This window comes from Hemicordylus capensis, chromosome 2 (assembly GCF_027244095.1).
Source record: "Hemicordylus capensis ecotype Gifberg chromosome 2, rHemCap1.1.pri, whole genome shotgun sequence".
Taxonomy (NCBI): Eukaryota; Metazoa; Chordata; class Lepidosauria; order Squamata; family Cordylidae; genus Hemicordylus; species Hemicordylus capensis.
In genome coordinates, this window is record NC_069658.1 from 243,736,047 (window position 1) to 243,750,361 (window position 14,315).

The 14,315-nt window shown below is 48.1% G+C and overlaps 1 protein-coding gene across 3 annotated transcripts in view; it reads left to right on the forward strand.

Moving 5' to 3' along the window:
- The first annotated feature begins 11,683 nt into the window (after nucleotides 1–11,683).
- The window catches only part of LOC128347429 (zinc finger protein 420-like), a 35,865-nt gene continuing 33,233 nt past the window's right edge, over nucleotides 11,684–14,315 (forward strand). For 2 of the 3 annotated variants that reach the window (XM_053302075.1, XM_053302066.1), the window contains exons 1-4: nucleotides 11,684–11,897; nucleotides 12,932–13,409; nucleotides 13,625–13,751; nucleotides 14,227–14,309. In XM_053302075.1, the coding sequence (XP_053158050.1) occupies nucleotides 13,041–13,409; nucleotides 13,625–13,751; nucleotides 14,227–14,309 (579 nt within the window). In that variant the 5' untranslated portion in view covers nucleotides 11,684–11,897; nucleotides 12,932–13,040. The remainder of the gene's footprint in view (nucleotides 11,898–12,931; nucleotides 13,410–13,624; nucleotides 13,752–14,226; nucleotides 14,310–14,315) is intronic. The other variant, XM_053302065.1, reaches the window with a different exon arrangement.

Below are 14,315 nucleotides of genomic sequence, written 5' to 3' on the forward strand. Positions count from 1 at the left end.
TATAAATCACACCAAAGGATCCACAAGGGAGAGAAACATGCTTGAAGTGTGGAAATAGCTTCCTTTGAACTGACTCCCTCACTTCACACCAAAGGATTCACACAAGGGAGAATCCATATAAATGTTTGCAGTGATAAGGGTTTCATTCAGATTGGATATCTCACTACACACCAAAGGATTCACACAGCTGACAAACCATATACATGCTTGGAGTGTGGAAAGGGCTTCAGTCGAAATGCACATCTCAGTTCACATCAAAAGATTCACACAGCTGGGAAAATATATACATGCTTGGAGTGTGGAAAGTGCTTCAGTTGAAGTACATATCTCACTTCACACCAGATGGTTCACACAGGGGAGAAACCTTATACATGCTTGGAGTGTGGAAAGGCCTTCAGTACAAGTACAGAACTCACTGTACATCAAAGGATTCACACAGGAGAAAAACCTTATACATGCTTGGAATGTGGAAAGGGCTTCAGACACAACAGAAACCTGACTTCTCATCAAAAGCTTCATACTAGTGTTCCCATATAAATGCTTGCCGTGTGGGAAGAGCTTTGGTTGGAGACATTCCCTAATTTAAGAACATAAGAACAGCCCTGCTGGATCAGGCCCATGGCCCATCTAGTTCAGCATCCTGTTTCACACAGTGGCCCACCAGATGCCGCTAGAAGTCCACTGGCAGAAGTTGAGGGCATGCCCTCTCTCCTGCTGTTACTCCCCTGCAACTGGAATTCAGTGGCATCCTGCCTTTGAGGCTGGAGGTGAGCCATAGCCCTCAGAGTAGTAGTCATTGAAAGGCTTCTGCATTAAATTATCCAAATGCCTCTTAAAGCCATCCAGGTTCTTGGTTGTCACCGCCACTTGTGGCAGAGAATTCCACAAGTTGATTATACGTTGTGTGAAAAAGTACTTCCGTTTGCTGGTCCTAAAATTCTTGGCAATCAATTTCTTGGGATGACCCCTGATTCTAGTGTTATGGGAGAGGGAGAACAATTTCTCTCTATACACTTTCTCCACACCATGCATGATTTTTTAGACCTCTATCGTGTCTTCACGCAGTCATCTTTTTTTCTAAACTAAAAAGCCCCAGGTGTTGTAGCCTTGCCTCATAAGGAAGGTGCTCTAGAACGTCTTGGTTGCCCTCTTTGGCACCTTTCCCAAATCTACAATGTCCTTCTTTAAATATGGTGATCAGAATTTTACTCAGTACTCCCAAGTGTGGCCACACCATAGTTTTATTATAAGATTAGCAGTTTTATTTTCAATCCCTTTCCTTATTGTCCCTCGCATGGAATTGGCCTTTTTCACATCTCCTGCACATCTACATATTTTGCCACCTCGCTGCTTACCCCAACTTCTGGATCATTTATGAATAAATTAAAAAGCACCGGTCCCAGTACAGATCCTTGTGGGACCCCAATTCTGACTTCTCTCCATTGTGAAAACTCTCCATTTATACCTACCCTCTGTTTCCTGTCATAAGAACATAAGAACAGTACTGCTGGATCAGGCCAAAGGCCCATCTAGTCCAGCATCCTGTTTCACACAGTGGTCCACCAGATGCCGCTGGAAGCCTACAGGCAGGAGTTGAGGGCATGCCCTCCCTCCTGCTGTTACTCCCCTGCAACTGGTACTCAGTGGTATCCTGCCTTTGAGGCTGGAGGTGGCCTATAGCCCTCCAACTAGTAGCCGATGGTAGACCTCTCCTCCATAAAGTTATCCAAACCCCTCTTAATGCCATCTAGGTTGTAAGCTGTCATCACATCTTGTGGCAGATTTTTTCACACAACACATAATCAACTTGCGGAATTCTCTGGAATTCTGGAGTTGTAATCAAGAACATCTGGGAATCCCTGTTAGAGGGAACCTTGCTCGGGAGTGACTGAAAGACGACTTTTCTTGGGAAGCAGACCAGGGAGCAGCAAGTAGCAGTGAAGAATCAAGGGAGTTAGATAGCCGGGATGGATCCAGAGGGCATCTGTTCTCGTGAAGCCAGCTCTAGGTGTTAGCGAGGAGATTGGATCTGGCAAGGTAACTGATCTAGGGCCTGGAAGCAAGGGTGACCCGCAGAGCAGAACACAGCTAAGTGGTATAGCAAGTGCCCGCTGCAGTGTCCAAGTAACGGGTGACTCCACAAGGTGGTAATCAAGTGGGTAGCACTGGAGACCAAGGGGAGCACACTGGCTGAAGAATCCAGGGGCACATAAAGCCCAAAACGTGTCCTGAGGGGACATTCCAATTGACCTTCTTTCTTGGCTAGGGCAGTTCCGGGAAGTCTCAAAAGATCCCATTGTTTTGTCTGTTTTGCTGCACTACAACACAATGCATGAATAGGATAATGCAAATGGAGTGGACTCTTTTCAGTCAGAAACACTAGTAAATGAATCAGTGTTTTAATGGGTACTTCTCTGAGTTCCTATTGCCCACTCTAGCCTGCTTTTGATAAGGAGGGAATGCACATTTGTGGAGCCTTATCTGACTTCCTGCTGAGGTAATTGGTTTTTTGCTCCTTTGAGGCATCTATGGAGAGGAGGTAAATCAAAGCAGGGGCGTAACTATGACCGGGCAAGGGGAGGCAGATGTCTCGGGGCCCGCCCGCCTCGAGGGGCCCACCAGAGGCAAGTCACATGATACATCCCTACTCCCCAGCTGTCGCCGCCCTCTCGATTGCAGCCCACTTCCAGCCCTGGGCTTCCTTCGGTATTTTTTCCTTACGCAGTATTCCTTGTCTCCCTTCTCTCTTTTCCCCATCTCACTATTGCCGAGTAGGTTCCTCCTTCCCCGACCTGGCCCCAGCCAGCCAGCCTTGACCCTTCTCTGGGCTCAGAGAAAGGCTCTCATTGGCTGGACTCCTCAGCGTTCTCCACACACACAGCTGCTGCTCCCGCCTTCCTAACATCACAGACCCTGACAGAGCAGCGTGTGGAGATCGAGCCGCCAACACTGTGAGGGCAGCAAAGCACATGCGAGGGACCTACACACCTTCCTTTCCAGCTGTAGCAGGCAGCTCTTCTCCGCTGCTGCCCCTCCAAATTCCCCCTTCGGGCTTCTAAGATTACCAGGAGGTACGTGTCCCCTGAGAAAGCCCATTTTGAAAGGCCTCCTTTGTCTAAAAGGTTGGAGTTTTAGGGATCCCTCCCCACCCACTCACTCTGGTTTAGTCTGCTTCCTGCCTTCACCCGTGAAAAGATTCTTACCCGGGCTAGGAGGACATAGTTCGTCTTTTCTTGGTCATTTTAATAATTCGATCCTTCCCAAGCCACTTTCTTGGAAACAAGACCCATTACTTTCAGAGACAATTAAAATTCCAAATAAGGCTACTAAGGATCGCAGCCTCAGTATCTGCAACTAAATTGTCCTAGCTGCATGAGTCCTCCCTTGTTTGCATATTGCCACCGCAAAACCCAACGTTGTCGCAGTAGTCCTTTCTCTTAAAGAGATAGCTAGCCCCTCTCCACCCCCACAATTTTTCAAACTGAACGTGCTTCGGCAAGCTAGGAGTTACAATGCCTAATGTGGAGAACAAGCAACGGCTGCTGGGGAGTTGCTGGGGACCTCAGAGTCCAGAGAAACTAAGCCAGTTGCGATCTGCCCCTTTTAAAGAGTGCATGCTGCCAAGTTCTACAGTTCACCTCTCTTTTTAGGAACAAAGCACAGAAGAGCTAATTTTGCTGAACTTCTATTTTATTGTTGGGGATTGTGGTGAGGGGGTGGGGTGGTTGGAGGACCTGGGGTGCGCCCCAAATGATTGACTGGAAGGCAAAGAAGGTGTGTCGGGGAGCGGGGGGTGGGGAGAGAAAGCCATGCATGCCAGCCAAGGCGGAGGGAGGGGGGAGCACGCCCAGAGGAGAAGGCACGGCAGAGGAGCAGCTGGGCGCGCAACTCCTGCAAATGATGCTGCACTAAGTGGTGTGTTTAAGACCAGCTTGGATTTTTTTTTTTTTTTAAAGCACTTTCTCATGCTGTTCTCCTGCATGTTTGTTGAGCAAGGTGAAGTTGATTAGGCTTTTCCACAGGACAGGAGTTTCCAGCTTATGGTTCTCAGGATGTTGCTAATGCCAACTCCCATCATCCCCAGCTATAATTTATTGTGGCTGGGGTTGATGGGAGTTGTAGTTCAGCAACAGCTGGAATACCACAGGTTGGGAACCCCTAAGCTTACAAGCTTACATGGCAGCTACTGCTTTTTTTTGCCCCGAGTCCTCTGCAGCCACATGGGGGTTAACAAGCATGGTCTTGTTTTTCTTTTGAGCAGCAAAGCATCCATGTTTCCCTTTCAAAGTGCCAAATAATGTGTAATTAATGTGTAATAAAGTGTGTGTAATGTGTAATAAAGTATTCATTTAGATTTCATTGCTCCTCACTAAGCCTTTTTGCCCATGCTTCCCTCACATCCCACCAAGCTCCTTGAGAACAAAAAACCCCTCTCTTCCTGCCCCATGGGCCTCTAGGACCCACCCAACACGTGCTGAGTGGCTGATCCCTAGAGGTCACTGCCTGTCAGTCAGGACGGGGTTCACTTCCAGTTCACTCTTTACAGGAAAGGAAAGGCTGTTACTGCTGGATTGTTAAACTCTCGTTTTAAACTAAAGGGCTTTGGATTACTGAATTTTGCATTTCTATTCCGTTCTTCCTCAAAGGAGCCCAGAGCACTTTACATGGTTATGTTTATCCTCAACAACGCTGTGCAGTCGGTTAGGTTGAGAGAGAAGTGACTGACCCAGAGTCGCCCAGCGAGTTTCATGGCCGAATGGGGGATTTGAACTCGGGTCTTTCCAGTCCTAGTCCAACACCTTACCCACTGCACCCTAAGTTGCAAATTCCACACTGCCAATGCGCCTTGAAATTTACAGTGTTCTTTTCAGTTGGGTGGGACAAAGTCTGATTGTTGCTGTGGCATGCAGTAGCAGCCATTGTGTAAAGGTCCATTCTAAACTGCTTGTTTTTCTCTTTATAGTGTTCATGTAGATTTCAAAGTAAATACTTCTTCAAGCTAGATATCTCGTTTTTCTCTATCCTGAGTTGGAGGGTGCCAAATCATACTCCACCTAGGGCACCCAAAATCCCAGGGCTGGCCCTGGGCTGCCTCCACCCATGCCTGGGGAATACAGGCCAGTCTGTCTGGGTCCTTCTCCCATCAAGACGACCTGTAACTGGGGCTTTTTGATGGACCTGATGCCCATTTATTGTCTCATACCTGATCAGTTTCTGTTCCTGTTCCCTTGCCTCTTAAGCCAAGGCATAGAAAAACCTGCAGTTGCTGAGGCAAGCCTCCGTGTGTGCCTGGGTGTCACACTCAGAAGCTTTTCTCATGATCATTGAGAAGAGCTTTGAGGCTAACCGCAGGGAGTTCGGGAGATCCCTGCAGATGAGCAGCCCGTTCGTAGCTGGGCAGCCAGATCAGCCAACCACACAACTGCTGGCTCGAGCCTGCAGGGGCAGCTGGGATAAGGGGCCACATGGCCCCTGGGAAGTTCTAGGATGCCCTGTGCGAGCACGCAAAGCATCCTGGAGAGACCCCCCAAGCCTGGGAGGCTTCTTGCAGCCTCCTGGCGGGGGTCTCCTCATGTGTCACCATGGTGAGGAACAGCACTGTGGCAGCACATGATCAGAAAACCCTGGTTAGTGGAGCGCTCGCTCTGCTAACCTGGGCTAAGGGGAGGGCTACTTTGGCGGGCTAACCACCAGAGAACCACCGGGCTCACCTGCGGGCCAGCTGGTTCTCACAATGGGGAAAACCGGGCTGGGCTTCTTTAGCCTGGTTTCCCCCCATCCTGAGAATAGCCTCTGAGTGTGTCACTAAGTGTGCACTTGGCAAGGCACTTCGAGCAGGGGCGTAGCAGGTTGTAGTGGGCCCAGAGACAAGATTTTAAAATGTCCGGGCGGGTGTGTGGCTGGGGGAGTCAGTCATGTGACTTGCCTCTGGGGGCACCCCAAGGCAGTGGGCACCCCGACAACTGTCTCCCCTTGCCCTATTATAGTTACACCACTGACTTTGAGTACTGGAGGCACGTGTGTGTGTGTGTGTGTGTGGTTTAACCACCTTTTGATTGTGCTTAAGTTAATCCCGATAGTAAATAGCAGCAGTTTAGCAGTTTTGACTCAGGCCCGCAGCCACCCTCTGTTGGATTATTAACCCTTTTCATGCCCACTAATAGAATGCAAAACTCTCTTCTACTTCTGGAAGACATTAACAATCAGGACCTCTTTGTTGTATCTGGTTTGTTTGGGCCAGTGAAGTCATGTGGTCCTATTAGGACTGGGACCTTGGCCCACACTCCTTGCTTTAATTTCTATCCTCCTTTAAACCATTAATCTCTCCGCCTGTTCCCCCTCACAGTGTTGTTGTGAGGACAAAATATGAAGCTCAGAGTGGTGGAAGTGGGAGGATATAAATGCAAGAAATGAAACATCCTGAACTCTGAGGAGGTTCTGTCTGACAGACTCAGAATGTGTGAAACTGCCATAATGATAATGATAATGATAATATTATTTTATTAATTAATAAAAAACTTTATTTGTTAGCTGCCCCATAACAAATTGTACTTTGGGCGGCTCACAACACACCATTAAAATGTGAAATAAAAACACATAACACATTAAATCATAACAGACCTGAAAGGCGGGTGAGGGCGGGGTTTGGAAAAGAAAAATATCAAATACAATACAGAGCAATTTAAAAAACATTTTAAAAACCAGTTAAAAATGAACATTTAAAAATGCCTGAGTGAACCAAAAGGTCTTTACCTGGCATCTAAAAGAACAAAGTGATGAAGCTAGGTGAACCATTAAGGCGAACCTCGTTGGGGAGATTCGCCTTAAAGGGGTCAGACCATTGCCCATCTAGCATTTTTGACACTGACCAGAAACAGCTCTTCAGGCTTTCAGATGCGTTTTCCCCCATGCTCAGCTGGAGATGCTGCCAGAGACTGAGATGGTCTGTAAGCAGAGTAGGTGCTCTGCCACTGAGCTATAGCCCCTGCCCTAAGGAGTCCGACAGTCTGGAGGAGGGGGATCTCTGTCTTTAAAAAAAAATAATCATTTATTATTATATGATACAGGATAACCTTGTTATTCAAGGAACCACTATTCACAGTTCCGTGTATCCGCAGGGTGTTTGATAGACACCCATTTCAAGTATCCACAGATACAATATGGTTAAAAACCACATATTCACAATTCCTAGAGCGCCGGAAGAGACTGTAGAGCTAAGATGTTTATATGGAGAGCTTCACCATAGACAGCATAATTAACTGGTGAGTCGTGTTGGCTTCTGGGGATCCACATCTCCAGCAGTTATTGGAATTTAAGATAGCTAGCTTGGTAGATCCTTGGAAGACTGGTCCAATGGCTTCTTGAGCATCTCAGGAAGGGGAGATCCAGCATTTCTGCAGAGACTGGTCCTAGGAACAGGTCCTCCCTCTAGCTATGGAATGGGACCCTCACCTGAACAGCAGATAGCAAGGCGAGTCCTGTGAGTTGCCCCCCATCAGAGAAGAGTTCCCATTTGGGCCCAGCACCTCACATCCCAAGGCTGTGAACTAGGTGTGTGTGTGTATTAATCTCCTGCTCAGATGTCTCAAAAAGGTCTGTCAAGTCTGGATCAAGTTTGAGCTTGCCCAGGCCTGTGGGGACCATGACTGATCCTCAACCCCTGCACAGTTTCATGGTCCCAGGTAATAATTTGTCCACAAGTAACTAACTATTTTGAATCCCCATCATCATCCTCCACACAGTTGTCCATACCTGAGCAAAATGTCAGATCTAAGCTTTCTGTTACCAAATACATACAGCCGGATAGAACTTGGTGACTACGAACGGAGGCCATGAAATCCAGAGCCCCATTAGACAAAGGGCCTTGCAATGAACAAAGGTTTCCAGTGCATAATGGGAAGGTAGAGATGGGTCCCAAAGAGTTTGAGCAAGGAAGATTTGCCAGATGTGTGGACACTAGGTGGGCCAAGTCATATGTGCATAATAAACTGAAGGAATTTTCATGGTATGAGAAAGAGCATACACCTTATTGTAATGGGGAGAGAATGTGGACGTGATCTGTAGAACTTCCTCCACCTAATGCTTGAGTTGATGGGGACACAGTTTCATGTTGCAAGGCTTCTTTAAGCCAGAGGAAACATATATAGGATCTCTTTATTATAGAAATTGTATTTAGTGTTTACTGTATACTTAAATATGTATTTAGCTCTGTACTTACCCTGATTTGTTTCTCCATCTAAGCTCCTCTGGTTCCAATGTACTGCATTAAGGTGAATTTATTGTGTACTTAGCGTTTCCAGTAACAGAGTTCTCAACAACATGTAAGAGTTGTTTTAATTAAAAAAACAAAAACCTCTCCACCCCAGGATGGAATTCAGCTGTTATTACACGTGGGCTGAACACAGGTGTGCGTGTTGGAACCATCGCTCCCATAGGCTAACCACTTTAGTGAGAGCAGAACAAAAGAGAAGGTGAGATACGTTTCTAATGAAGAATCAATCATAGTTATTTAAAAAGAGAATTAGAAATTCCACATTGATGAGTGAACCAGCAAAATCATACACATGGGGAATTAGCAAAATAAGACAGCACATGCAATTAGGATCATTAAAATTGTATTGAGAACGACTGAGTTCTGGAAGATGGAGCTGCTAAATAGTACACAGGAACATAGGAAACTGCCATATACTGAGTCAGACCATTGGTCTATCTAGCTCAGTATTGTCTTTACAGACTGGCAGTGGCTTCTCCAAGGATGCAGGCAGGAATCTCAGCCCTATCTTGGAGAAGCCAGGGAGGGAACTTGGAACCTTCTTCTCTTCCCAGAGTGGATCCATCCCCTGAGGGGAATATCTTGCATTGCTCACACATCAAGTCTCCCATTCATATGCAACCAGGGCAGACCCTGCTTAGCTATGGGGACAAGTCATGCTTGCTACCACAAGACCAGCTCTCCTCTCCAGTACAGTCTAGTGGGAAATGTTAGTACTAGCTAAAATGGCTGAAGACTACAGGAAACGGAATTCCTAGAACCAGGGGCTGATTAAGCCTTTTGTGGCTTGCAGGCAGCCAAGGATTTGCTGCCCCCACCACTGCAGCGAAGGTAGGGGTGGAAGACCCCCTTTTTTTCTCCTTAAAAACCACCACTGTGGGTGGTGAGATAAGGTCAACGAGGCCGCACAGTGGTGGCTGCAGGGAGGGGAGAGGGGAAAGTCGCCCCCTTTACCTTTAGAACGTTGTGCAGGTGACAGGGTGGTCTTCCTCTCCACCTGCGGAGAAAGACCCATAGCGGAGAAACCTGCGGAGAAAGACCCATGCAGATGGGGCATGCAGTCATTTGGGAGGGAGGAGTGGAGATGGAAGGAGCTCTCCCTCGCCGCCCGCATTACAGCATTGCTAAAAGGGGGAACTTTCCCCTCGGCCCACTACCACCCTTCCAGATGCAGCCGCTGTGTGGCGTTTTAAAGATAAAGCAGGGGACTTTCCCCTCACCCTCTCCCTGCAGCTCCCGCTGTGCAGCCTTCGCTGACCTTATTCCACCACACAGCAGTGGTTTTTAAGGACAAGGCGGGCGGCTCTCCCCTCGCCCCCAGAGAGGGGCGGCAAATTGAGGAGCAGACCACATCGAAGAACAATGGTGCCTATGGACTCGGGGGGACCGAAGGGGGAAAGCCAACGCATGGTCATATCACCATAGGGGGCGAGGCTACCACCAAAATCCTTGATATCATATCCAGAGATTTCCAACATGGTCTCTGCGCAGGCGCAAAATCCATTCATGTAAGAGCACAAATGGCCACTAGAAGAACCAAAGTTACAGGGAAGCAACCTGTTGATTTCTCTTCTAGCTGGCCTAAGCGAATATGATGATCTTGCTACTGAAGCAAGTGTTTGGTTTTGGAGATTTGGTTCTAGGTTGGCCCGAGGAGGAATATCCCCTGTAACAGAGATTCCCAGATGTTGCTGACTATAACTCCCATCATCCGGTCCCCTTTGACCATTGCAGCTGGGGATTATGGGAGTTGTAGTCAACAACATCTGTAAATCCCTGTTAAAGGGAACAATGGAGAGAACCCATCTCCTTCCCTGGGCAAGTCTGCTTAATCAGCCTAATTGATTGGCGCCAGCTCGCTTGGTGGCAACTCGTGACTACTGTACCTTCTCTGTGGTTCATGTATTCCCAGGGCTCTGGAATACATTCCTTCTTGAAATAAGAGCATCTCTTCTTGCTTTTAGGAATAACCTCAAGACCTACCTGTTCTCCTAGGCTATTAACTGAAAATTTTAATTTTATTTAATATGCTTATCTTTTGAGATTGTTTTTTACTTGTTTTATTTTGTGAATGTTAATGGTTTTATATTTTACATTTGCTGAGTTTTAACTTTGTACACCGCCTAGAGATGTTTATATAAGGCGGCATAGAAATATGATAGATAAATAAATAAATGATTGATTGATTGGGTGCTTGTTTTAGCCTTTGGGAGTGACTCAGTCTGGGGAATCTGACATTTCCTAAATTAATCGTTTTGGATTAGATTTGCCGGAATGTCCTCTCTAGCATGTTTGAAAGGGTGCCTTGTCTTGATGATCCTTCCTCCCAAACAATCTCTTCAGAGACCTCTAGGCATTAGAGATCAAGAGAGGGGTGAACAAGCTGTTGGCCTGCACTCAAGGCTCCTCCTAAAGTGCCATTTTTGTTTCCCGTCTTTGACTTTGGACAAGCTGGACCTGGCTGGGAGACTCTTAGGGAGGGAGTGGGCTAGGAAGGGGGTCTGGCCCAGCTCAGCACTACACGGAGGCAGACTCTGTCAATCCAGGGAGGGAGATTAAGTGCCATGGTATGACAGGTATGCCAGCCCCAGGCAGAAACAGGGGGGAATTATACTGTTACAGTATACTCAGAGAGAAAGATGCAATCCTGATAGGAATTTAGGAAGCTCCCTTATACCTAGTCCGACCAGTGGTCCATCTAGTTCATTTTGTCTACACAGAGGGAAGAGCAGCTTCTCCAAGGTTACAGCCAGGAGTCTTTCTCCGCCCTGTCTGGGGAGTCCAGGGAGGGAATTTGGAACCTTCTTTATGCAGATGTTCTTTCCAGAGTGGCCCTCTCTGCTAAGGGGAATACCTTACAGTGCTCACCCATGTAGACTCCCATCCAAATACAAACCAGGGTGGTGCCTGCTTAGCAAGTGGGACAATGCACTATGTTCAAGTTGGATTTTGAAATATCAAGATCCCCCCACCTCCACAACCTGTGTCGCTACCCTTATTCAGGGAACTAAACGTTGGCAAACCCAAATCACACTATATCTGTCGCCTTCTTGGGAGCCCTTCCCGTCCTCCGCCCTTTCCCTGCCGTGCCTCCCTCTCTCTCTGGGGGCAGAAGACAGCAGACAGGAGGACCTTCCCTTCTCTGCTACCAGGGAGCCCTGCATCAAGCCCAAAGCGGCATTCCCTTCCTGCTGCTCTTGCTTGGCAATGGCAATCCCCCCACTCCCTCCCTCCCTCTCTCTAGGGGTGGAGCGTAGCCGGAAGGGCAAGCAGAGGCCAAAGTCCAGAGCAGTGCATTTGGGGACATGTAGTCCGTTGAATGAGTGCATGCATTGTAGTCATTCTCAGAACTACGTGCCCCAAAATGCACTGCTCCGGATTTCAGCGTCGGCACTCTGCAGCATTTCAAGCTAGGCTGCACCTGCACTGGGCACACCTTGGGATTTCTGGCTGGATCCGCTGGAGGGTAGGATGGCCTAGCTGGGAATGCTGCTGCCTGGACTAAAATCCGGAGCTGCTGCCTGAAGCCCGTTCAAGGGGGAACTGAAGCTCTCACGCTGCTTCTTCTTCTGGTGGTGGTGGTATTGGGGTCCAAGTGCCTTCTCCGCCCTTACGGGGGTATCTGGTGAGTCCCCTGTGTGTTGGGGGGTGGGGAGGGGGGCACCCGAAGGCATGATCGCAATGCCTAGTGGAGAAGTAATGCTGTGGGTGGGAGACCCAGCAGGAAGGGAGAGAACAAAGGGGGCCTCTGCTTAGAGGAGCAAGTTTGAGCTCGCCCCTCTTCAGACTAGGAGTTGCTTCAAGGAAATTTGTGGGGCGGAGTCGGTGTCGACTCCTGGCGCCCGCAGAGCCCTGTGGTTTTCTTTGATAGAATACAGGAGGGGTTTCCCATTGCCTCCTGCTGCACTGTTTGAGACCATGTCTTTCAGCATCTTCCTATATCGCTGCTGCCTGATATAGGTGTTTCCCATAGTCTGGGGATTTGAACCAGCAACCTTTTGCTCGTTAGACAAGTTACTTCCCCGCTGTGGCTAGGTGCCTAAAAGTAATGGGGCCTGGAAAGGCAGCTGCTGATGTGGGAGCATAGAGCGGGGGGGAGGGAGGGAGATGGGAGGAAGGTTGATCTCTCCACTCCCACCCCTGTCCCCTTTCACCCCATTGGAAGATGCACCACCTTCCTTACCCCTCACATATTTCCCTGTTCTGTGGGATTATTCTCCCTTGTCAATAGCCAGGAGCTCCCTTTGTCTGAGGAGCTCCCTTGGGTTGACTCAGTTCAGTTTCAAGCTATTTTCATTTTCCCTTAGAGGCAGCTGAAGAACATTGATGAAGTTGCCTTCTGAGTCAAAGCTCTGGCCCAACTAGGCCAGGATTGTCTACTTGGGACTAGGACAAAGAAACCACTGAGCTACAATTCCTCCTCAATTGGAGGAGTAAAGGAGACAGAGGTCTGGAGGGGAGGAGTGTTGATGGAGCAAGTGGGGTGAGGGGGGCTGTAAGGAAGCCCAGAGGAGTAGGAAGGCTTTGCAATTCTTGGAGTCCGACCAAAGGAAAAGAGGTTGTATTGGATGAAGGTTTTGTTCTGCCCCCACTTCCTCCCCCACACATTGCCTCTCTAGTTTCTCTTTGACTCCTGGCATTTGTCTCCTTTTTGCACAGGAAGAAGGTCCACAAAGTGGTATCTGGGTGTCAAAAACTTTCATCCCTCAAGAGAGAAGGAGTAGTTCTTTGGATCTTGTTGGAGGCTGCCCTGGAGCACAGATTAAAGATGGGAAAGAAAGATTCTGCTGGCCTTGATGCAGGAAACAGCCCTGATGCCACCCAGGCAGTGGGGGATTCTGAGAATAGTGGGGGATTCTGGGAAAGGACCACACAGAAGATCGTGAGTGGCTACCAGGATGCCAAGGGCCCCCAAGAGATTTTTAACCAACAGAACAACTTTTGCAGTCAATGGGTAATGCCAGAAAAAAACACGAAAAATCAGACCATGGACCTGGTGGTCCTGGCAAGGTTCCAGCCCACCCTACCACAGGAGATGAAGAGCTGGGTCAGGGAATACAGAGCGAAGAATAGTTCCCAGGTGGTGGCCCTGGCACAAGGTTTGAGCCAGGCAGAGAAGAAGAAGGAAGAGCAACAGGTAAGAGAGCGCTTCATGCTGGGCGTTGCAACAGGCCTAGAATGTGAGCCAGGAGATCCTGGAAGAAGCCACTAGTTGTCCAAGAAGGCAACTGGAGAATCCTTGCAGGAGATGACCCTCCCAGCTGACCCCTTCTCAGGCCTTGTTCTGCACCATTCCTGTCCTAATCTCTACCTCTCCCTGTTCCCTGTGTGCAATCACTTCTTCTATTTCAGATTCCAGGACTGTTGTCAGAAGCAGCTCCTGGTTTCTCCGAGGCAGAGAGGGCTCCATTGGATGTCAAGCAGAGGCCGTTGTCCAGGTGGACCTTGCAGGAAGTTGGTGGAGCTTCCACCTTGCTGGGTAAGGAGGGATGTGTTGGAAGTCCCCTTGGTCTCCCTCTTGCTCAAATATCCTTGAAATACATGGCATGCTTTGATGTTTCTTTGAGCCCATTTGAAGAGGATGCTGCCTTCTAGCCTCTTGCAAAAAAAATTTAAAAGAATTTTTTTCTGGATTTATACGTCCAAACCTGTACTTGCAGAGACTGGGGGGAGACCATTTTTCTTGCATGGAGCTTAAATATAAATTTGTACAGAAACAGGAAATGTAAATCAAAAATTAATCATGATTGGAGATTATCAAATCCCCAGACCGGCATCTTTCCCATCAACCACTAGTTGATGGGAACATTGGCACCAAATGGAGGGAAGAAAGAAGTGGGGACCCCCATGGATCTGTAGTGGGACCAGTAAAAAAAACTATACTTAAAACTATACTTAATTGTCTCTCTATTTCTTTCACCAGCATCTTTCTATCACTCTTGTGTGATTTGCAGGTACTGGAACGACTCTGTCAATGGATTGTCGGCCATCTTTTCTTGCTGTTGGAATGGAAGAGGATTCAATGCAAGCAGATCAAGTAGGG